This window comes from Coregonus lavaretus (assembly GCF_964263955.1).
Source record: "Coregonus lavaretus genome assembly, chromosome: 3".
NCBI lineage: Eukaryota > Metazoa > Chordata > Actinopteri > Salmoniformes > Salmonidae > Coregonus > Coregonus lavaretus.
Genome location: NC_139990.1, coordinates 20,204,179 through 20,226,848, shown reverse-complemented (window position 1 = coordinate 20,226,848; position 22,670 = coordinate 20,204,179). Strand labels below are relative to the sequence as shown.

Here is a 22,670-nt window from a genome sequence, read left to right as displayed (position 1 = left end):
GGATTGGGAGAATGTCATATGGTCAGATGAAACCAAAATATAACTTTTTGGTAAAAACTCAACTCGTCGTGTTTGGAGGACAAAGAATGTTGAGTTGCATCCAAAGAACACCATACCTACTGTGAAGCATGGGGGTGGAAAAATCATGCTTTGGGGCTTTTTTTCTGCAAAGGGACCAGGACGACTGATCCGTGTAAAGGAAAGAATGAATGGGGCCATGTATCGTGAGATTTTGAGTGAAAACCTCCTTCCATCAGCAAGGGCATTGAAGATGAAACGTGGCTGGGTCTTTCAGCATGACAATGATCCCAAACACACCGCCCGGGCAACGAAGGAGTGGCTTCGTAAGAAGCATTTCAAGGTCCTGGAGTGGCCTAGCCAGTCTCCAGATCTCAACCCCATAGAAAATCTTTGGAGGGTCTGTGTTGCCCAGCGACAGCCCCAAAACATCACTGCTCTAGAGGAGATCTGCATGGAGGAATGGGCCAAAATACCAGCAACAGTGTGTGAAAACCTTGTGAAGACTTACAGAAAACGTTTGACCTGTGTCATTGCCAACAAAGGGTATATCACAAAGTATTGAGACACTTTTGTTATTGACCAAATACTTATTTTCCACCATAACTTGCAAATAAATTCATAAAAAATCCTACAATGTGATTTTCTGGAAAAAGAATTCTCATTTTGTCTGTCATAGTTGACGTGTACCTATGATGAAAATTACAGGCCTCTCTCATCTTTTTAAGTGGGAGAACTTGCACAATTGGTGGCTGACTAAATACTTTTTCCCCCCACTGTATATGGCAGTCAATAAAGAGTATTGTCAGTTTGATAACTCCATGAAAATTCCCCCAAAACAGATGCTGACCAGAACAAAGGTGGTGAGGGCAAGATTTCATTCATCTCCAACAAATAAAAAAAGTAAATTTTTTATACTTTTCCAATGGAAAACATGAGCAGGCACGACTCCAACACCAACATTAAGTTTGCCGACAATATCATATTTTCATAGAAATATGGAAGAAAGCAAAGGAAATGTAATTTTTAAACCTGTCATTTCAGACATGGGTAGCCCTGTAGTTCAGTACATAAATTGAAATCAACAAAATACAGAGAGCTATGTTTCTGAGTGAGATCTGTGGATTTGATGACTACCCCGGGGTAATACTGTCCGTCAGCGGTTTGATCCATGCCACGTCCTCACAAATGAAGTCTGCATGGGTTCATCCAATGTAAGAAATACACTGAACAGCGTTGAGCTTCTAATAGAACATACAAACATACGTAAACTTTACATTCTTCACGCTCGAAGCCTGTGGAATGGCTCAAACTCCATCAGAACAATGACCACTTTTCCGGCAAACACTACTCACTACAAAAAAAAATACATCCAGGGAGAAAGAAGAGAATAATAATCCCATACATTTTGCACATTTGTTACACAATAATACACAGTGATCACAAAACGAAATGACAAGCTTCACTATATTCATGGCTTTTTGTTTGCTTTTCTACACAATATACCATTATATTTTTTTATCGAAGGGAGAAACAAAGCTTATGTACAATAAGTCATTATTACTTCTGACCTAGCAAATATCGTGTCAATTTTATTTCAGTCAATAAAATGTTTTGTTTGATTATTTTTTTTCTTTTTTCTTGAAAACTTAAAACATTACAAACAAAACAAAAAATTAACTGAATTTAGACATCTAAAAACCCTAAAACATTTGACATTTAAAAAAAAGATTGTGTTTGAAATTACCAAGGTGTGTGGATTCATCTATTACAGTCCGCAAGAGAGAGAAAGGATCTTCAATATACAAGTCCAGCTTTGTAGCAAAAGGACATAGAAAAACGAGACAGCCGAATCAAACATACGAGGGGGTTGGAAAGAAAATGTACCCACCGACATAATTTTTTTTTTTAATGACATCCTATACTAACCAACCACAAAAGAGGGAATTGATTGACAATTGTATAAGCAACAAAAAACACTCTCTTCTGAAAGTAAACTTCCATTCACATCTACATATTGCACCTGCCAATCAAACCCAAGGTAGTTTCATAATGACTTGGTGTGTGTTCAGTATAAATAACTTACGAGAACTAGGAAAGGGGACTTGAGATTTCATAGGCCACTGCATGAGTGCACTTGACACACCAAATCTGTGTATCCAGTGGGTAGAGCTTGCATCCAATTTTCAAACTACTCTGCCATAGGACTAAATGTAAGCCCCTGTCATGTCAGGCCTGCTAAACTGCACACACCCAATGATAGTAGTGTTAACTATCATGAGATTGATCCAAATCAGTAGATTACCCCATTTCAAAGAATCCATCTTGATTGGTTCAGCTCCTCATTGCTTCCACTCTAACAGTGTTGGTCATAATCTCACAACCAAACCTTACAGGTTGTCAGTGCGTAAGAGGGTGACAAACCCCAAACTTCACAACTTTTTCTTGAGGCTAGTGAACAATACAGGTGAGACATTTTTAAGTGCTAATATTATTGCAGTGTTGCCATTGGGTCTTTCCATGGTCCTTTGGCTTTACTTAAGTCTCTCTATGGCAATTGGGATGGTGATGTGCCCTAACCCTTTATTCTATAACCTATTTGACCAAAAACTGACATAATACACTGTTGAGCCAATGGCCTACAGGAGCACATTTTAAATGTCATTCAACGGTTGACCTAAACTCCTGATACAGTGAGAGGTGAAATTGCAAAGATGGGTTAAAGCGTTTATAGCAGTAAATAATGCAACAATCCTCTAAAAGCCTGAAAGAAAGCCTGAAAACTGTGACGCTGAACCTAGCACAAACTAAAAGTCCTGTCTGATCTTCCCAACACTATCCATAAACCCTCTATAGCTTCTACATGGACGCACATGTAAATACTTATTTCCTATGCCAGCCAGGCAAACCCTAAACTAATTGAAGATCTGCTGGTCTACCTCTCTCTGAGTAATACTGCATATTGACTGAACACTGCTTTAATGTATTGTATGACCTGTAGCAAACTCGGCTTAGCGAGTCCAGGCGACTTCAAAAACAAACAAACACAGAAAGTGCTGCTGGTGAAATGTGTGTGGCAGTGGTAACAGAGTGTTGACAGAGTGATGCCCCAAAGTACAATGGGGGGCAAAAAAGGATAAAAACAATTTGGTGTCACTGCCAGCGTTAACAAACCTGTTCAAATCATTGAAAAGGTAAGAGGGTTAAACCAATTGAATGTCGTCTGATACAGTCCACATGAACACTCTGGACAATGGTCTCTCTCGTAGACAATCAGATAACATCCGGACCTTGGGGTACCTGGGAATTGTAACATTTTATTCCATTTTCATTTAAAAAAAAATTCATAATAAGAAAAGTGCTCTTCGAGAATGAGGCATCTCATGTGCATTGCCTGAACACGATGATTGATCCATCTCTCCCATTTTATAGATAAATCCATATCAGTTTCCTTTCTCTCAAGCTAGCCATCGATACACATCCATATAGATATTTGAATAGTTTCAATCTGTTCATTACTTTTTGATAATTATCGTCTCCTGGGGCAAGTACCTCTCAGATACGCAGCCTTTACTACAGGAGACGCCGCAAAAAAGAAAAAACTACAATCAAGAAACCCTAAAACAACAAGAAAACAAAAAACATGCCCAATGCCACAGCCAACTCCAGTCCTCTCCATTTCCATCACGGTACCACAAGGAACAGTTGGGTTTAGAAAGGTTTGAAGTCTCTGCATACTCTGAATGTGAAGGCATTGAGAGGTAATGGAGGATCTTGGGGGCAGCTTTCATGACCCCATTTTCAGGCCAGTTCTGAGCAGCGAGATGGGATGATACGCCACAGTCCAAAATGGCTGTCACGCTCCTTCTCTCTGCAGGCCATGGCCTCCACCGGTGACATAGTAGGTATTTTTTCTCACCGTGCTTAGTTCCTTTATTTTTTTTAATGCTCCTTAGTGTGCACTTTCTGGATCTTGTCCTTGTTCTCGCTCCCATTAATACTGTGTCAAACAAAACATATTAATAGTGTTTCCTGGTTATGATCCGTCATCTTTGCTGGTCCACTCAAAGCAGGGCAGTCAGTCATTGGACCAGTGTCCAGTTGGATCCAGTTCATTCCACATGATCTCCCTCTTACATAGCGGTATTTCCATCTCTTTTGCTGCGTTGAAACTTCACAAGAATCCAATCCATAATAGAAGGTGGCTTAAAAAAAATTGAAAACTAAAGAACCGTACATATGGAGCGTAGCAGGGGAGTAGCTAAAAGATAATTATGGCAAAAGAAAAACAAAGATCCCCCCCCCCCCAAAATAAATAAAAGTAAGGGTATGAACTGAAAGTGAGGCGCTCTACGTAGCATAACAATAAAAAACCTTAATAAGAGTAATAGTAACTGAAGCGGTAACAGTTATCATAATAATAATAATAGTAACAATGACAATAATAGTAGTAACAATTATTTGAGAGTCTTCTAAATAATTTTGCTATAGTAAGAAAGTCGAGAAGATGCATTGACAGTTTGGTTGTCTTTTGTCTGGCTGATTGTGTCGTTTCTCAGGCTGATTGTGTAGTTTCTCAGGCTGATTGTGTAGTTTCTCATGGGTTAGTTTAGGTAGGCACACGGACAGGCACTGCATGCAATGGGGTGGGGGAGGTGGCCTTTTTTTTGTGAGGGCATGGTGGTGGGGGGTGGAGAAGGTGGCCCTTGGGGCGAGGATTGGGAAGGTGGGGGGGTTCATTTCTGTCCGTTGATGGACTGTGATATGGAGCGTGGCGGGATCATGTCCAACAGGTACTCCCTCTGGCGGTCCGCTAAGCTGGAGCCCTTGTGGGCCCCGACCCCTCCTTGGTTCAGGTAGGCAATGTTCAACCCTGACAGAAAAGGAGAAAGAGATCAAGAATAATAGAGAAGGCGAGAAAGAGCCAGAGAGAGTTCAAACAAGGAGGTTGAGAGAATGAACAAGGAAAGGAAAGTTAAAAGGACAGAAAGAGAGATAGAGGAAAAAGAAAGAGAGGAAGAAAGAGGAACACATTCAATAAAACCTTTGTACCCACAACATATTTAAAAGCGAAAAATGTTCCAGTCGGCTGTGTCTGTTTTGTCCACCAGGGTTGGGGTCAATTCCAATTTAATTTGAAATTCAAACGTAGTACTTGAATTCACTCATGAAGTGGAGAATTTATGTTGAATTCAATTAAAGTTTCAACAATCTTCAAGTTATGGAATTATGATTGAATTGGAATTAAATTGGAATTGTACAAAAAAACGATGTGGAATTGAATTGAATATTTGTACATTTCACAGTTAATGTACTTAGTATCGAAAATTGACCGCAGGATTTATTTTAAAATTATTTCTATTTGTCCAGTATAACTACAGTATAACTACGCTGTCTAAACAATGACATGATCAGCCTAACAGCCTGAGGGAATTTCATTGGAATTTGTATAATTGTTGGGGATAATATTGAATTGGCAATAAAAAAAAAAATGTATAACCCAACATTATAACTGAGAGGGATTTGAATTCTCTCTGAATTCAAAGACTGACCTGGAGTTTGAATTGAATTAAATATAATATATTTACAGGGAAAAGGAATTTAATTAGAATGTAATTTGTTGAATTAATCCCAAACCTGCTGTCCACCTCACCAGAGATTTCAGAGTTTGTTAGACAATCATAGGTATGACAATTATTATTGCAATAATTATTTTTATTTATGCTCTCAGTATGGCCATATTTGTGAAAAATGTATAAAGCCCATTGTGTCTCACTCTTACGCTTTCTTTGAATGCTAAACATTTGGGCATCACCTTCAGGTATAATTAATTATAATGCATTGTAAGACCTGTCATAAGCACATATGACCCCCATATTATCGTCTCTGAGTGCACAAAACATTAAGGATACCTGCTCTTTCCATGACATAGACTGACCAGGTGAATCCAGGTGAAAGCTATGATCCCTTATTGATGTCACTTGTTAAATCCACTTCAATCATTGTAGATGAAGGGGAGGAGACAGGTTAAAGAAGGATTTTTAAGCCATCAGACAATAACGACATGGTGTATGTGTGCCATTCAGAGTGTGAATGGGCAAGACAAAAAATTGAAGTGCCTTTGAACAGGGTATGGTAGTAAATGCCAGGTGCACCGGTTTGTGCCAAAACTGCAATGCTGCTGGGTTTTTTAACGCTAAAAAAGTTTCCTGTGTGTATCAAAATATTAGTCCACCACCCAATGGACATCCAGCCAACTTGATACAACTGTGGGAAGCAGTGGAGTCAACATGGGCCAGCATCCCTGTGGAATACAGGGATAAATAGGATAAAGTAATCCTTCTACCCCCCCCTTACCCCACCCCCCCCAAAACAATAAATAAAAATAATACATATTGTAAAGTGGTTATCCCACTGGCTATAAAGGTGAATGCACCAATTTGTAAGTCGCTCTGGATAAGAGCGTCTGCTAAATGACGTAAATGTAAATGTAATGAATACTTTCGACACCTTGTAGAGGGAGGCAACTCAGTATTAGGAAGGTGTTCCTAATGTTTGGTATACTCAGTGTGTGTGTGTATGTACAGTGAGGAGAACAAGTATTTGATACACTTCCGATTTTGCAGGTTTTCCTACTTACAAAGCATGTAGAGGTCTGTAATTTTTTATCATAGGTACACTTCAACTGTGAGAGACGGAATCTAAAACAAAAATCCAGAAAATCACATTGTATGATTTTTAAGTAATTAATTTGCAATTTATTGCATGACATAAGTATTTGATCACCTACCAACCAGTAAGAATTCCGGCTCTCACAGACCTGTTAGTTTTTCTTTAAGAAGCCCTCCTGTTCTCCACTCATTACCTGTATTAACTGTACCCGTTTGAACTCATTACCTGTATAAAAGACACCTGTCCACACACTCAATCAAACAGACTCCAACAACTCCACAACGGCCAAGACCAGAGAGCTGTGTAAGGACATCAGGGATACAAATGTAGACCTGCACATGGCTGGGATGGGCTACAGGACAATAGGCAAGCAGCTTGGTGAGAAGGCAACAACTGTTGGCGCAATTATTAGAAAATGGGGGTTGTTGCTCTTACTGAGGGAAGGGGGTTGTTGGCCAAGATCTCGCGATACATGGCCCCATCCATCCTCCCCTCAATACGGTGCAGTCGTCCTGTCCCCTTTGCAGAAAAGCATCCCCAAAGAATGATGTTTCCACCTCCATGCTTCACGGTTGGGATGGTGTTCTTGGGGTTGTACTCATCCTTCTTCTTCCTCCAAACACAGCGAGTGGAGTTTAAACCAAAAAGCTCTATTTTTGTCTCATCAGACCACATGACCTTCTCCCATTCCTCCTCTGGATCATCCAGATGGTCATTGGCAAACTTCAGATGGGCCTGGACATGCGCTGGCTTGAGCAGGGGGACCTTGCGTGCGCTGCAGGATTTTAATCCATGACGGCGTAGTGTGTTACTAATGGTTTTCTTTGAGACTGTGGTCCCAGCTCTCTTCAGGTCATTGACCAGGTCCTGCCGTGTAGTTCTGGGCTGATCCCTCACCTTCCTCATGATCATTGATGCCCCACGAGGTGAGATCTTGCATGGAGCCCCAGACCGAGGGTGATTGACCGTCATCTTGAACTTCTTCCATTTTCTAGTAATTGCGCCAACAGTTGTTGCCTTCTCACCAAGCTGCTCGCCTATTGTCCTGTAGCCCATCCCAGCCTTGTGCAGGTCTACAATTTTATCCCTGATGTCCTTACACAGCTCTCTGGTCTTGGCCATTGTGGAGAGGTTGGAGTCTGTTTGATTGAGTGTGTGGACAGGTGTCTTTTATACATGTAACGAGTTCAAACAGGTGCAGTTAATACAGGTAATGATTGGAGAACAGGAGGGCTTCTTAAAGAAAAACTAACAGGTCTGTGAGAGCCGGAATTCTTACTGGTTGGTAGGTGATCAAATACTTATGTCATGCAATAAAATGCAAATTAATTACTTAAAAATCATACAATGTGATTTTCTGGATTTTTGTTTTAGATTCCGTCTCTCACAGTTGAAGTGTACCTATGATAAAAAAAATTACAGACCTCTACATGCTTTGTAAGTAGGAAAACCTGCAAAATCGGCAGTGTATCAAATACTTGTTCTCCCCACTGTATATACAGTGAGGGAAAAAAGTATTTGATCCCCTGCTGATTTTGTACGTTTGCCCACTGACAAAGACATGATCAGTCTATAATTTTAATGGTAGGTTTATTTGAACAGTGAGAGACAGAATAACAACAAAAAAATCCAGAAAAATGCATGTAAAAAATGTTATATATTGATTTGCATTATGAGAGAAATAAGTATTTGACCCCTCTGCAAAACATGACTTAGTACTTGGTGACAAAACCCTTGTTGGCAATCAGAGGTCAGACATTTCTTGTAGTTGGCCACCAGGTTTGCACACATCTCAGGAGGGATTTTGTCCCACTCCTCTTTGCAGATCTTCTCCAAGTCATTAAGGTTTCGAGGCTGACGTTTGGCAACTCAAACCTTCAGCTCCCTCCACAGATATTCTAAGGGATTAAGGTCTGGAGCCTGGCTAGGCCACTCCAGGACCTTAATGTGCTTCTTTTTGAGCCACTCCTTTGTTGCCTTGGCCGTGTGTTTTGGGTCATTGTCATGCTGGAATACCCATCCACAACCCATTTTCAATGCCCTGGCTGAAGGAAGGAGGTTCTCACCCAAGATTTGACGGCCCGTTCATCGTCCCTTTGATGCGGTGAAGTTGTCCTGTCCCCTTAGCAGAAAAACACCCCCAAAGCATAATGTTTCCACCTCCATGTTTGACGGTTCAAATAAACCTACCATTAAAATTATAGACTGATCATGTTTTGTCAGTGGGCAAACGTACAAAATCAGCAGGGGATCAAATACTTTTTTCCCTTCACTGTATGTGTGTAATATAAATATATATATGTACAGTACCAGTCAAAAGTTTGGACACACCTACTCATTCCAGGGTTTTTCTTTATTTGTAACACACACACACACACACACACACACACACACACACACACACACACACACACACACACACACACACATATATATAGGTATATACACACATTTTACATATATACACACACACGGGACCAGACTTATAACATGTAATAACATTATAGAGTGCCTTCAGAAAGTATTCACACCCCTTAACTTTTTTCACACTTGGTTGTGTTACAGCCTGAATTTAAAATGGATTATATTTATATGTTTTTGTCACTGGCCTACACACAATACCCCATAATGTCAAAGTGGAATTATGTTTTTAAAAGTTTTTACTAATTAATTACAAATGAAAAGCTGAAATGTCTTGAGTAATAATTATTCAACCCCTTTGTTATGACAAGCCTGAATCAGGAGTAAAACATTGCTTAACAAGTCACATAATACGTTTCATGGATTCACTCTGTGTGCAATAATAGTGTTTAACTAGATTTTTTAATGACTACCTCCTCTCTGTACCCCTCACATACAATTATCTGTAAGGTCCCTCAGTTGGGCAGTGAATCTTAAACAGAGATTCAACCACAAAGACCAGGGAGATTTTCGAATGCCTCGCAAAGAAGGGTACCTATTGGTAGATTGGTTTTTAAAAAAAAGCAGACATTGAATATCCTTTTGAGCATGGTGCAGTTATTAATTACACTTTGGATGGTGTATCAATACACCCAGTCACTATAAAGATACAGGCGTCCTTTCTAACTCAGTTGCCGGAGAGGAAGGAAACCACTCAGGGATTTCACCATGAGGCAAATGGTGACTTGAAAACAGTTACAGAGTTTAATGGCTATAGGAGAAAACTGAGGATGGATCAACAACATTGTAGTTATTCCACAATACTAAGCTAATTGACAGTGAAAAGAACCCTGTAAAAAAAGCCTGTACAGAATACAAATTTTCGAAGAAATGTATCTTGTCTGCAATAAGGCACTAAAGTAAAACTGCAAAAAATGTGGCAAAGAAATGAACTTTATGTCCTGAATACAAAGCGTTATGTTTGGGGCAAATCCAACACATCACTGAACACCACTTTTCATATTTCCAAGCATTGTGGTGGCTGCATCATGTTATGGGTATGCTTGTCATCGGCAAGGACTAGGGAGTTTTTGGGGGATAAAAATAAATGGAATAGAGCTAAGCACTGGCAAAATCCTAGAGGAAAACCTGGTTCAGTCTGCTCTTCAACAGACACTGGGAGACAAATTCACCTTTCAGCTGGACAATAACCTAAAACACAAGGCCAAATATACACTGGAGTTGCTTACCAAGACGACGTTGAATGTTCCTGAATGGCCTAGTTACAGTTTTGACTTAAATCTGCTTGAAAATCTATGGTAAGACTTGAAAATGGCAGAAAATTGACAGAGCTTGAAGAAATATTGTCCATTCCAGTAGCGCAAAGCTCTTAGAGACTTACCCAGAAAGACCCACAGCTGTAATCACAAAGGTGATTCTAACATGTATTGACTCAGGGGGTTGAATACTTATCTAATCAAGATATATTAGTGTTTTATTTTTCATATTTTTATTTTTACACATTTTAGAATTTTTCTTCCAGTTTGACAGAGTATTTTGTGTAGATCGTTGACATCCCACTTTGTACAACAACAAAATGTGGAAAAAGTCAAGGGGTATGAATTATTTCTGAAGGCACTGTATCTGCAGGCTTTAGGCCTAAGTGAAGTGTTACCATAAGGGGTTCTCAAAAACCCACCGGGGATGTTGTAGATCTGGCGACGGCCATCATGCTGGATCCGACTGCTGCCACCGCCACCACTACTGCTGCCACCACCTCCTCCGCAGCGCTGCTTCCCCGTCATCCCCAGCAGGCCGCTGGCCACGGAGAGCTGGGATGCCTGGGCGAAGTTGGAGAGGACGCCCCTCGCCGAGCTGGAGAGACCCCGTTGCATGGAGGCCTGAGGCTGGGGAGCCTGAGGGAGCAGAGGGTGAGAGAGAGGAGGAGGAAATCAGTGACCTCCAGATACATCAGTTCAGTCAAAAAGTTTTTTGGTAACTTAACAATTGAAAACATAATATGATACTGTGCCGGAGTACAGTCTACAAACGCTGCCAACTAAAATGGGGCCTAAGGATGGTTGACTGGGGGATATAAGTGGATCTACGCAAATATTGGGATGGGCCAAGGACTCATCTCAATAAAAAAAATTGACTACTTTTGAGGTCTGACAACAGTTGACAAATTAAGGTTTTGCAGTGAACTGTCACTTTAAGGTGTCTTAGTGTAGGCCCGTTACCTGACGCAGAGCGTGATGTCGGATCATGGTCTCGGCCTTGCTGACGACGTTGGGAACAGTCTGAGCCGTGCTGGGGGAGACGGCTGCCTGCTGCTGGAGCCTTTGCTCAATCTCCTGTTAAACATGAGGAGATAGAGAGAGATAAGGGTGGAGACAATGAACAAAGGATGGGAAGAAAAGGGTGGGACAGGGAGAGGGAGAGAGAAACAGACAAGAAATTCAAATACAAAAGCACAGCCACACACACGTAAAAAAAACTCGTAACAGTCAGAGCATGTCAGTGGTCAAGGGGAAAAAGTAATTTGTTTCACTCCGACAGCTCAGGGCACTAGAACATAATAAGGTCACGCTCTCTGACAGTTGTCAAGAGGTCAGCCGCAAAACGTACTTATTGTGAGTCACAAGTTGTTTGTAACATTCCTGCAAACTAGTATATTTTACCTAGCCTTGTTGTATACAGTGGCATGAAAAAGTATTTGCCCCCTTTAGATTTTCTCTATTTTTGCATATTTTTGAAACTGAATGTTATCAGATCTTCAACCAAAACCAAATATTAGATAAAGGGGAACCTGAGTTTACAAATAACAAAAACATTGATACCTATTTGATACAATGCAAATAGTCCGGGTAGCCATGATTAGCTGTTCAGGAGTCTAATGGCATGGGGGTAGAAGCTGTTAAGAAGCCTTTTGGACCTAGACTTGGCGCTCTGGTACCGCTTGCTGTGCGGTAGCAGAGAGAACAGTCTATGACTAGGGTGGCTGGAGTCTTTGACAATTTTTAGGGCCTTCCTCTGACACCGCCTGGTATAGAGGTCCTGGATGGCAGGAAGCTTGGGCCCAGTGATGTACTGGGCCATACACACTACACTCTGTAGTGCCTTGCGGTCGGAGGCCAAGCAGTTGCCATACCAGGCGGTGATGCAACCTGTCAAGATGCTCTCGATGGTGCAGCTGTAGAACTTTCTGAGGATCTGAGGAACCATGCCAAATATTTTCAGTCTCCTGAGGGGGAATAGGCTTTGTCGTGCCATCTTCACGACTGTCTTGGTGTGTTTGGACCATGATAGCTTGTTGGTGATGTGGACACCAAAGACTTGAAGCTCTCAACCTGTCCCACTACAGCCCTGTCAATGAGAATGGGGGCGTGCTCAGTCCTCTTTTTTTCCTGTATCCACAATCATCTCCTTTGTCTTGGTCACGTTGAGGGAGAGGTTGTTATCCTGGCACCACACGGCCAGGTCTCGGACCTCCTCCCTATAGGCTGTCTCATTGTTATCGTTGATCATGCCTACCACTGTTGTGTCGTCAGCAAACTTAATGATGGTGTTGGAGTCGTGCCTGGCCATGCAGTCATGGGTAAACAGGGAGTACAGGAGGGGACTGAGCACGCACCCCTGAGGGGCCCCGTGTTGAGGATCAGTGTGGCAGATGTGTTGTTACCTACCCTTACCACCTGGTCCAGGTGTCCAGGATCCAGTTGCAGAGGGAGGTGATTAGTCCCAGGGTCCTTAGCTTAGTGATGAGCTTTGAGGGCACTATGGTGTTGAACGCTGAGCTGTAGTAAATTAATAGCATTCTCACGTTGGTGTTCCTTTTGTCCAGGTGGGAAAGGGCAGTGTGGAGTGCAATAGAAATTGCATCATCTGTGGATCTGTTGGGGCGGTATGCAAATTGGAGTGGGTCTAGGGTTTCTGAGATAATGGTGTTGATTTGAGCCATTACCAGCCTTTCAAAGCACTTCATGGCTACAGACGTGAGTGCTACGGGTCGGTAGTCATTTAGGCAGGTTACTTTAGTGTTCTTGGACACAGGAACTATGGTGGTCTGCTTGAAACAAGTTATTATTACAGACTCCGTCTATGACAGGTTGAAAATGTCAGTGAAGACACTTGCCAGTTGGTCAGCACATGCTCGGAGGACACGTCCTGGTAATCCGTCTGGCCCTGCGGCCTTGTGAATGTTGACCTGTTTAAAGGTCTTACTCACATCGGCTACGGAGAGCGTGATCAAACAGTCGTCCGGAACAGCTGGTGCTCTCATGCATGCTTCAGTGTTGCTTGCCGCGAAGCGAGCATAGAAGTAATTTAGCTCGTCTGGTAGGCTCGTGTCACTGGGCAGCTCACGGCTGTGCTTCCTTTTGTAGTCTGTAATAGTTTGCAAACCCTGCCACATCCGACGAGGGTCGGAGCCGGTGTAGTACAATTCAATCTTAGTCCTGTATTGACGCTTTGCCTGTTTCATGGGTCGTCGGAGGGCATAGCGGGATTTCTTATAAGCGTCCGGGTTAGGCCACTAGGAGCGCTGCCTCTGGATAAGCGTTTTCCTGTTTGCTTATGGCCTAATGCAGCTCATTGAGTGCAATCTTAGTGCCAGCATCGGTTTGTGGTGGACAGCTGAGTAAAAAGTATAACTTTTTGGACGACATGGGTCCCATTATGCCTGGCAAAAACCAAACACTGCATTCCACAGTAAGAACCTTATACCAACGGTCAAGCATGGTGGTGGCAGTGTGATGGTTTGGGGATGATTTTCTGCCTCAGGACCTGGACGACTTGCCTTAATAGAAGGAACCATGAATTCTGCTCTGTATCAGATTATTCTCCAGGAGAATGTCAGGCCATCCGTCTGTTAGCTGAAGCACAGCTGGGTCATGCAGCAAGAAAATTATCCAAAACACACAATCAAGTCAACATGAAAATGGCTAAAAAGCAACACATTTGATGTTTTGGAATGGCCTAGTCAAAGTCCAGCCCTAATCCCAATTGAGATGTTGTGGCAGGACTTGAAACTAGCAGTTAATGCTTGAAATCCCACAAATGTCGCAGAGTTCAAGCAGTTCTGCATGCAAGTGTGGGCCAAAATTCCTCCACAGCGATGTGAGAGACTGATTAACAACTACAGGAAGCATTTGGCTGCATCATTGCAGCTAAAGGTGGCACAACCAGTACTTGAGTGTAAGAGGGCAATTACTTTTTCACACAGGGAAATTGGGTGTTAAATAAATGTGTTAATTAAATAAGTATCTATTTTTTTGTTATTTGTAAACTCAGGTTCCTTTATCTAATATTAGGTTTTGGTTGAAGATCTGATAACATTCAGTATAAAAAATATGCAAAAAAATTGAGGAAATCAGAAAAGGGGCAAATACTTTTTCACAGCACTGTATCTCTTTAATCCATGCCATTACATATGAAAAATAAAATCTGGGCCCCTATTCATAAAGTCTCAGAGTAGGAATGCGGATCTAGGATCAATTGTCTTTTAGATCAGATTACAGTGCATTCCGAAAGTATTCAGACCCCTTTACTTTTTCCACATTTTGTTATGTTACAGCCTTATTCTAAAATTGATTAAATCGGCTTCGGGACAAGTCTCTGAATGTCCTTGAGTGGCCCAGCCAGAGCCCAGACTTGAGCCCGACCGAACATCTCTGGAGAGACCTAAAAATAGCGGTGCAGCAATGCTCCCCATCCTACCTGACAGAGCTTGAGAGGATCTGCAGAGAATAATGAGAGAAACTTCCCAAATACAGGTGTGCCAAGCTTGTAGCGTCATACCCAAGAAAACTCTAGGCTGTAATCGCTGCCAAAGGTGCTTCAACAAAGTACTGAGTAAAGGGTCTGACACTTAAGTAAATGTGATATTTCAGGTTTGTTTTATTTAAATTAGCAAACAATTCTAAAAACCTGTTTTTGCTTTGTCATTATGGGGTATTATGTGTAGATTGATGAGAAAAAAAAACAATTTAATGAATTTTAGAATAAGGCTGTAACGTAACATGTGGAAAAAGTCAAGGGTTCTGAATACTTTCCGAATGCACTGTAGATCAGGCCCTGTTAAAAGGGGTTGAGCTAACCTGCTCCTGCTGCAGGGCCTTGACGAATGCGTTCTTCAGCCTATTTGTGTGCTCCGCCTTCAGGGCCTTCTTCTGATTGGACGTCATGCACTGCTCGCAGAGGATACGCCCGCCCTTCTCCTGCTTCCAGTGGGGGGTGAAGTCGATCCTGCACTGGCCGCAGAAGAAGGGCTCCATGCGCGACAGCGTCCCCCGCAGCTTACCTGATGAGAGGCAGGAGGCATTTATTAAAGGTTTTGATTCTTAATCAGCTTGAGGGGGTCAGTTTAAAGTAACTGTCCAGTGTTTCCAGATTTCTATGAAATATTACCTATAATTAATTACAATATGAGCAAAATAGTTTCCTTCCAAATGTGTTTAATTAAGTATGTTAAAAAGCAGCTTTTCTGTGTTGGAATAGGGTGGGCGTACCACAAACACAGAATGGTGTGGGCGTATATCGGTCATAAAAAATATTCATGTGATTAGATAGGTGATTGGCCAGCTCATCCTCCTCAGGAGGATAACATCATCCTATATGAAGAAATAGCAATTTTTTAAATGGTCTGTTTGAGATACAAGTTTGAGGTGGGTTTTTTAAAAATGTTTTTTTCATCAATTTATGCTTTGGCCACAAATATGAGTATAGGATGAGTTAACAACATTATTTGGGTATGAGTTAACATAATATTCACTTTAATAAGTTCGATTTTCACTGGACAGCATGGTGAGGTGCAGAATCTCTCATCTTGATCATATAAAGAGATTTGTAGCGGTGCCTGTCCAGTGGCTTACCCTGGCTGTCGATGACGCTCTGCACCACCTCCTCCAGGCCCACCATGTAGATGAACTCGCTGTTGGCCGCCGACGGCAAGAAGTGCAGGAGTGGGGCCGGCGGCTTGGGCGGCGGGATCTCCAGCAGGGTTTTCTCCAGCTGTTTGCGCAAGGCCAGCTTGGCTGCTGCCTGGCTGCTTGCCTGGTCCGCCAGGGAACTCACGCCGGAGCTTCCGCCGCTACCTGTTCCGCTCGATATGGTGGAAGGGCTGACAGCGCCCATCCCACTGCTGCCCATCCCCACGCCGCCCACACCCCCCGCAGCCTGCATGTGGGCCAAGTTCATGTAGATTGCAGAGGAGCACGAACGCTGGGACACCGCCACCTGCTGGCTGGTGGCCTGTGGTGCGTTCAACGCACAAGGGAAAAGGGGCACAGTGGAAAGACTGTGAGACAAGTTGAAGTGATTGCTATTCTAAACACGGAATGGTCCTCTGGATGGCCTTTATGACGTTTAAAATGCTCAAGGGATGAAGTGGTATAAGGAATATAGTGGGAACTTCCTCCAGCCATGCTTGCAATGATCCAATGCCTTTAAATGCATGAGGGGGAGTGACCAAGTGCATACTCATGGGTGAAGGTTAGAGAATTGGAATGCAACCAGTGTTTTCTGAAACGTGGAGAGCAGAGGGGTGGCACCATACCTGCTGGTAGCTGACGTTGCTCATACTACCCGTGCTGGAGCGGCCCATGCCAGGCTTGGAGGGCATTCTCTGGCCCTGTAGCTGGGACGGGTTGGGGGCGATGACCCTCTGTGACATCATCATCGGGGGCAGGGAGGCGTTGGCCCCCGACCTGATGACTGTGTGACCCTGTGGAGGGAGGAGAGGAAAGGTTAGAGGAAATAGAAAGAGAAGAAGGGATGACCAGCAGGGATGGAGGAGGAAGAGGAACAGAAAAAGGTGAGAAAGTGATAGAGAAGAGGAGAGAGTTAATAAAAAATGGGGAGAATCATGAGAGGAACAATTCACATTTGGATGCATTTTAATTAATTACGCAATTGAATTGATCAGGAATCCACATTTGCTACACGCCGTGTGCCATTGAAATAGAGAGAGGCAGTCATCCAAGAATGTAATGCTTCTATAAATGGGTATATGTTGTACTGTTTGTAGTCACTAGAGGGCAATAGATACTTGGCCTTATTGTCACAGTTCAGATAGTCATTGAACAGCTAAGATAAAAAGCTGACCTGACCAACCCATGTCCAATTCAAGGGATCATGGATCAAAGCAATGTCTTCCATTTATAAATGTAAGATATCAACCTAACCAGGAACCATATGCTTTTCAAAACACAAACATGATCCAAAGAGTAGTGAAATAGATTTGCCTCAGCATGCATACACAAATAAGCATAGAGTAATGATCCTACAGCATTGGTAAGTAATGCATTACAAGACGTTCCAACTGAAGGACCAATAATGCTCTTGGAGCTGTGGATCGCAGGTTTGACTCAGACCAGGGGTGCAGGTTGAGCTCCGGTTAGTCTAATGCCAAAAATCACTGCAATACACACACACACACACACACACACACACACACACACACACACACACACACACACACACACACACACACACACACACACACACACACACACACACACACACACACACACACACACACACACACACACACACACACACACACACACACACACACACACACACACACACACACACACACCTGTGCACTGCGGAAGTTCTGGGGCTCTGGAGTGTGCATGCCAGGGCGCACCGGCAGCTTTCCCATCCCCTGTGAACTGTGGATAGGGGATGGCTGCACCGAAGCGGGGGTATTCTGGACCACCGGTACCTGGATGGGTTGGAATAGAATAGTTAGAATAGAAAACATAACACATATGGAATCATGTACTAACCAAAAAAGTGTTCTCTCAACCAGCGTCATGATGTAGTCACCTGGAATACATTTAAATTAACAGGTGTGCCTTCTTAAAAGTTAATTTATGGAATGTATTTCCTTCTTAATGCATTTGAGCCAATCAGTTGTGTTGTGACAAGGTAGGGTTGGTATACAGAAGATAGCCCTATTTGGTAAAAGACCAAGTCCATATTATGGCAAGACCAGCTCAAATAAGCAAAGACAAATAACAGTCCATCATTACTTTAAGACATGAAGGTCTGTAAATCCGGGAAAATTTCAAGAACTTTGAACGTTTCTTCAAGTGCAGTCACAAAAACCATCAAGCACTATGATGAAACTGGCTCTCATGAGGACCGCCACAGGAAAGGAAGACCCAGAGTTACCTCTGCTGCTCAGATTGCAGCCCAAATAAATGCTTCACAGAGTTCAAGTAACAGACACATCTCAACATCAACTGTTCAGAGGAGACTGCGTGAATCAGGCCTTCATGGTCGAATTGCTGCAAAGAAACCACTACTAAAGGACACCAATAAGAAGAAGAGACTTGCACGAGCAATGGACATTAGACTGGTGGAAATCTGTCTATTGGTCTGATGAGTCCAAATGTGAGATTTTTGGTTCCAACCGCTATGTCTTTGTGAGACGCAGAGTAGGTGAACAGATGATCTCTGCAAGTGTGGTTCCCACCGTGAAGCATGGAGGTGTGATGGTGCTTTGCTGGTGACACTGTCAGTGATTTATTTAGAATTCAAGGCACACTTAACTAGCATGGCTACCACAGCATTCTACAGCGATACGCCATCCCATCTGGCTTGCGCTTAGTGGGACTATAATTTGTTTTCAACAGGACAATGACCCAACACACCTCCAGGCTGTGTAAGGGCTATTTGACCAAGAAGGAGAGTGATGCAGTGCTGCATCAGATGACCTGCCTTCCACAATCATCCGACCTCAACCCAATTGTTTGGGAAGAGTTGGACCGCAGAGTGAAGGAAAAGCAGCCAACAAGTGCTCAGCATATGTGGGAACTCCTTCAAGACTGTTGGAAAAGCATTCCAGGGGAAGCTGGTTGAGAGAATGCCAAGAGTGTGCAAAGCTGTCATCAAGGCAAAGGGTGGCTACTTTGAAGAATCTCAAATCTCAAATATATTTTGATTTGTTTAACACTTTTTTGGTTACTACATGAATCCATATGTGTTATTTCATAGTTTTGATGTCTTCACTATTATTCTACAATGTAGAAAATAGTTAAAATAAAGAAAAACTCTTGAATGAGTAGGTGTGTCCAACCTTTTGACTGGTACTGTACATTGTATTATCACTTGCTTTACACGTGGCAGGGTCAGGTCTGGCAGGAGAACATACACAAACTCTCGCTCTCTCTTTCAAAACAGAGACACACACCACACATAATAATGTCACTGATCGCTGCTATGTTTACTCCTGCTCTATGACATTGAGATGTTTAGTCTGTGTCAGCACAATCTCACTACTACTTCAAACAGTGGACTTAGGTAACACTGCTACAGTTGATGTCGGAAGTTTACATACACTTAGGTTGGAGTCATTAAAACTAGTTTTTCAACCACTCCACAAAATTATTGTTAACAAACTATAGTTTGGGCAAGTCGGTTAGGACATCTACTTTGTGCATGACACAAGTAATTTTTCCAACAATTGTTTACAGACAGATTATTTCACTTATAATTCACTGTATCACAATTCCAGTGGGTCAGAAGTTTACATACACTAAGTTGACTGTGCCTTTAAACAGCTTGGAAAATTCCAGAAAATGATATCATGGCTTTAGAAGCTTCTGATAGGCTAATTGACATCATTTTAGTCAATTGGAGGTGTACCTGTGGATGTATTTCAAGGCTTACCTTCAAACTCAGTGCCTCTTTGCTTGACATCATGGGAAAATCAAAAGAAATCAGCCAAGACCTCAGAACATTTTTTGTAGACCTCCACAAGTCTGGTTCATCCTTGGGAGCAATTTCCAAATGCCTGAAGGTACCACGTTCATCTGTACAAACAATAGTACGCAAGTATAAACACCATGGGACCACGCAGCCGTCATACCGCTCAGGAAGGAGACGCGTTCTGTCTCCTAGAGATGAACGTACTTTGGTGTGAAAAGTGCATATCAATCCCAGAACGTTGCGAAGGACCTTGTGAAGATGCTGGAGGTAACAGGTACTAAAGTATCTAAATCATAGTAAAACCAGTCCTATATCGACATAACCTGAAAGGCTGCTTATCAAGGAAGAAGCCACTGCTCCAAAACCGCCATAAAAAAACAGGCTACGGTTTGCAACTGCACATGGGGACAAAGATCGTACTTTTTGGAGAAATGTCCTCTGGTCTGATGAAACAAAAATATAACTGTTTGGCCATAATGACCATCGTTATGTTTGGAGGAAAAAGGTGGATGCTTGCAAGCCGAAGAACACCATCCCAACCGTGAAGAACAGGGTTGGCAGCATCATGCTGTGGGGGTGCTTTGCTGCAGGAGGGACTGGTGCACTTCACAAAATAGATGGCATCATGAGGAAGGAAAATTATGTGGATATATTGAAGCAACATCTCAAGACATCAGTCAGGAAATTAAAGCTTGGTTGCAAATGGGTCTTCCAAATGGACAATGACCCCAAGCATACTTCCAAAGTTGTGGCAAAATGGCTTAAGGACAACAAAGTCAAGGTATTGGAGTGGCCATCACAAAGCCCTGACGTCAATCCCATAGAAAATTTGTGGGCAGAACTGAAAAAGCGTGTGCGAGCAAGGAGGCCTACAAACCTGACTCAGTTACACCAGCTCTGTCAGAAGGAATGGGCCTAAATTCCCCCAACTTATTGTGGGAAGCTTGTGGAAGGGTACCCGAAACGTTTGACCCAAGTTAAACAATTTAAAGGCAATGCTACCAAATACTAATTGAGTGTATGTAAACTGATGACCCACTGGGAATGTGATGAAATAAATAAAAGCTGAAATAAATAATTCTCTCTACTATTATTCTGACATTTCACATTCTTAAAACAAAGTGGTGATCCTAACTGACCTAAGACAGGGAAGTTTTACTAGGATTAAATGTCAGGAATTGTAAAAAACTGAGTTTAAATGTATTTGGCGAAGGTGTATGTAAACTTCCGACTTCAACTGTACATGCTGAGCCATACCCATTTACACTGTGGTTTCACTAGTATCAGGCAGTTTTAGTGGCTATACATTCAAGCAAGAGTGGCATTAGCCTGTATTTTGTGAGATATTTGATGCTGATTTTAGTGAATGCGTCCCGGATTGTGTTTTTGTTTACTGGTTGATTATCCAATGTAAAGTGAGGTAGTTGGCTAAGGAATTGAAACACCAGCATACAGTGCATTTGGAAAGTATTCAGACCCCTTGACTTTTTCCACTTTGTTACGTTACAGCCTTATTCTAAAATTGAATAAATCGTTTTCCCCCCTCATCAATCTACACACAATACCCCATAATGACAAAGCAAAAACAGGTTTATAGAAATGTTTGCAATTACATAAGTATTCAGACCCTTTACTCAGTACTTTGTTGAAGCACCTTTGTTGAAGCGATTACAGCCTCGGATCTTCTTGGGTATGATGCTTCAAGCTTGACACACCTGTATTTGGAGAGTTTCTCCCGTTCTTCTCTTCAGATCCTCTCAAGCTCTGTCAGGTTGGATGGGGAGTATCGCTATTTTCAGGTCTCTCCAGAGATGTTCAGTCAGGCTCAAGTCCAGGCTCTGGCTGGGCCACTCAAGGACATTCAGAGACCTGTCCCGAAGCCACTCCTGCATTGTCTTGGCTGTGTGCTTAGGGTCGTTGTCCTGTTGGAAGGTGAATCTTTGCCCCAGTCTGAGGTCCTGAGCACTCTGGAGCAGGTTTTCATCAAGGATCTCTCTATACTTTGCTCCGTTCATCTTTCCCCCCGATCCTGACTAGTCTTCCAGTCCCTGCCGCTGAAAAACATCACCACAGCATGATGCTGCCAACACCATGCTTCACCGTAGGGATGGTGCCATGTTTACTCCAGACGTGTTGCTTGGCATTCAGGCCAAAGAGTTCAATCTTGGTTTCATCAGACCAGAGAATCTTGTTTCTCATGGTCTGAGAGTCCTTTAGGTGCCTTTTGGCAAACTCCAAGCGGGCTGTCATGTGCCTTTTACTGAGGAGTGGCTTTTGGTCACCTCCCTGACCAAGGCCTTTCTCCCCCGATTGCTCAGTTTGGAAGAGGAAGAGTCTTGGTGGTTCCAAACTTCTTCCATTTAAGAATGATGAGACCACTGTGTTCTTGGGGACCTTCAATGCTGCAGAAATGTTTTGGTACCCCTCCGCAGATCTGTGCCTCGCCACAATCCTGTCTCGGAGCTCTACGGACAATTCCTTCGACTCACGGCTTGGTTTTTGCTCTGACATGCACTGTCAACTGTGGGACCTTATATAGACAGGTGTGTGCATTTTCCAAATCATGTCCAATCAATTGAATTTACCACAGGTGGACTCCAATCAAGTTGTAGAAACATCTCAAGGATGATCAATGGAAACAGGATGCACCTGAGCTCAATTTCGAGTCTAATAGCAAAGGGTCTGAATACTTATGTAAATAAGGTATTTCTGTTTAAATGTCCACACATTTCTAAAAACCTGTTTTTCGCTTTGTCATTATGGGGTATTGTGTGTAGATTGATGAGGGAAAAAAAAAACGTTTTAATCCATTTTAGAATAAGGCTGTAACGTAACAAAATCTGGAAAAAGGGAAGGAATCT

General features: G+C 42.5%; 1 protein-coding gene across 1 annotated transcript in view; it reads right to left on the bottom strand.

The window, feature by feature from the left end:
- Window positions 1-851: 851 nt before the first annotated feature.
- Window positions 852-22,670, bottom strand: part of LOC311126873 (transcriptional repressor p66-beta-like) — a 62,286-nt gene continuing 40,467 nt past the window's right edge. Inside the window, exons 5-11 of the mRNA XM_084158573.1 lie at window positions 17,690-17,818; window positions 16,646-16,813; window positions 15,963-16,341; window positions 15,189-15,391; window positions 11,331-11,444; window positions 10,790-11,006; window positions 852-4,891 (exon numbers count right to left, since the gene is read on the bottom strand). Of these exons, the coding sequence (XP_084014699.1) occupies window positions 4,755-4,891; window positions 10,790-11,006; window positions 11,331-11,444; window positions 15,189-15,391; window positions 15,963-16,341; window positions 16,646-16,813; window positions 17,690-17,818 (1,347 nt within the window). The 3' untranslated portion in view covers window positions 852-4,754. The remainder of the gene's footprint in view (window positions 4,892-10,789; window positions 11,007-11,330; window positions 11,445-15,188; window positions 15,392-15,962; window positions 16,342-16,645; window positions 16,814-17,689; window positions 17,819-22,670) is intronic.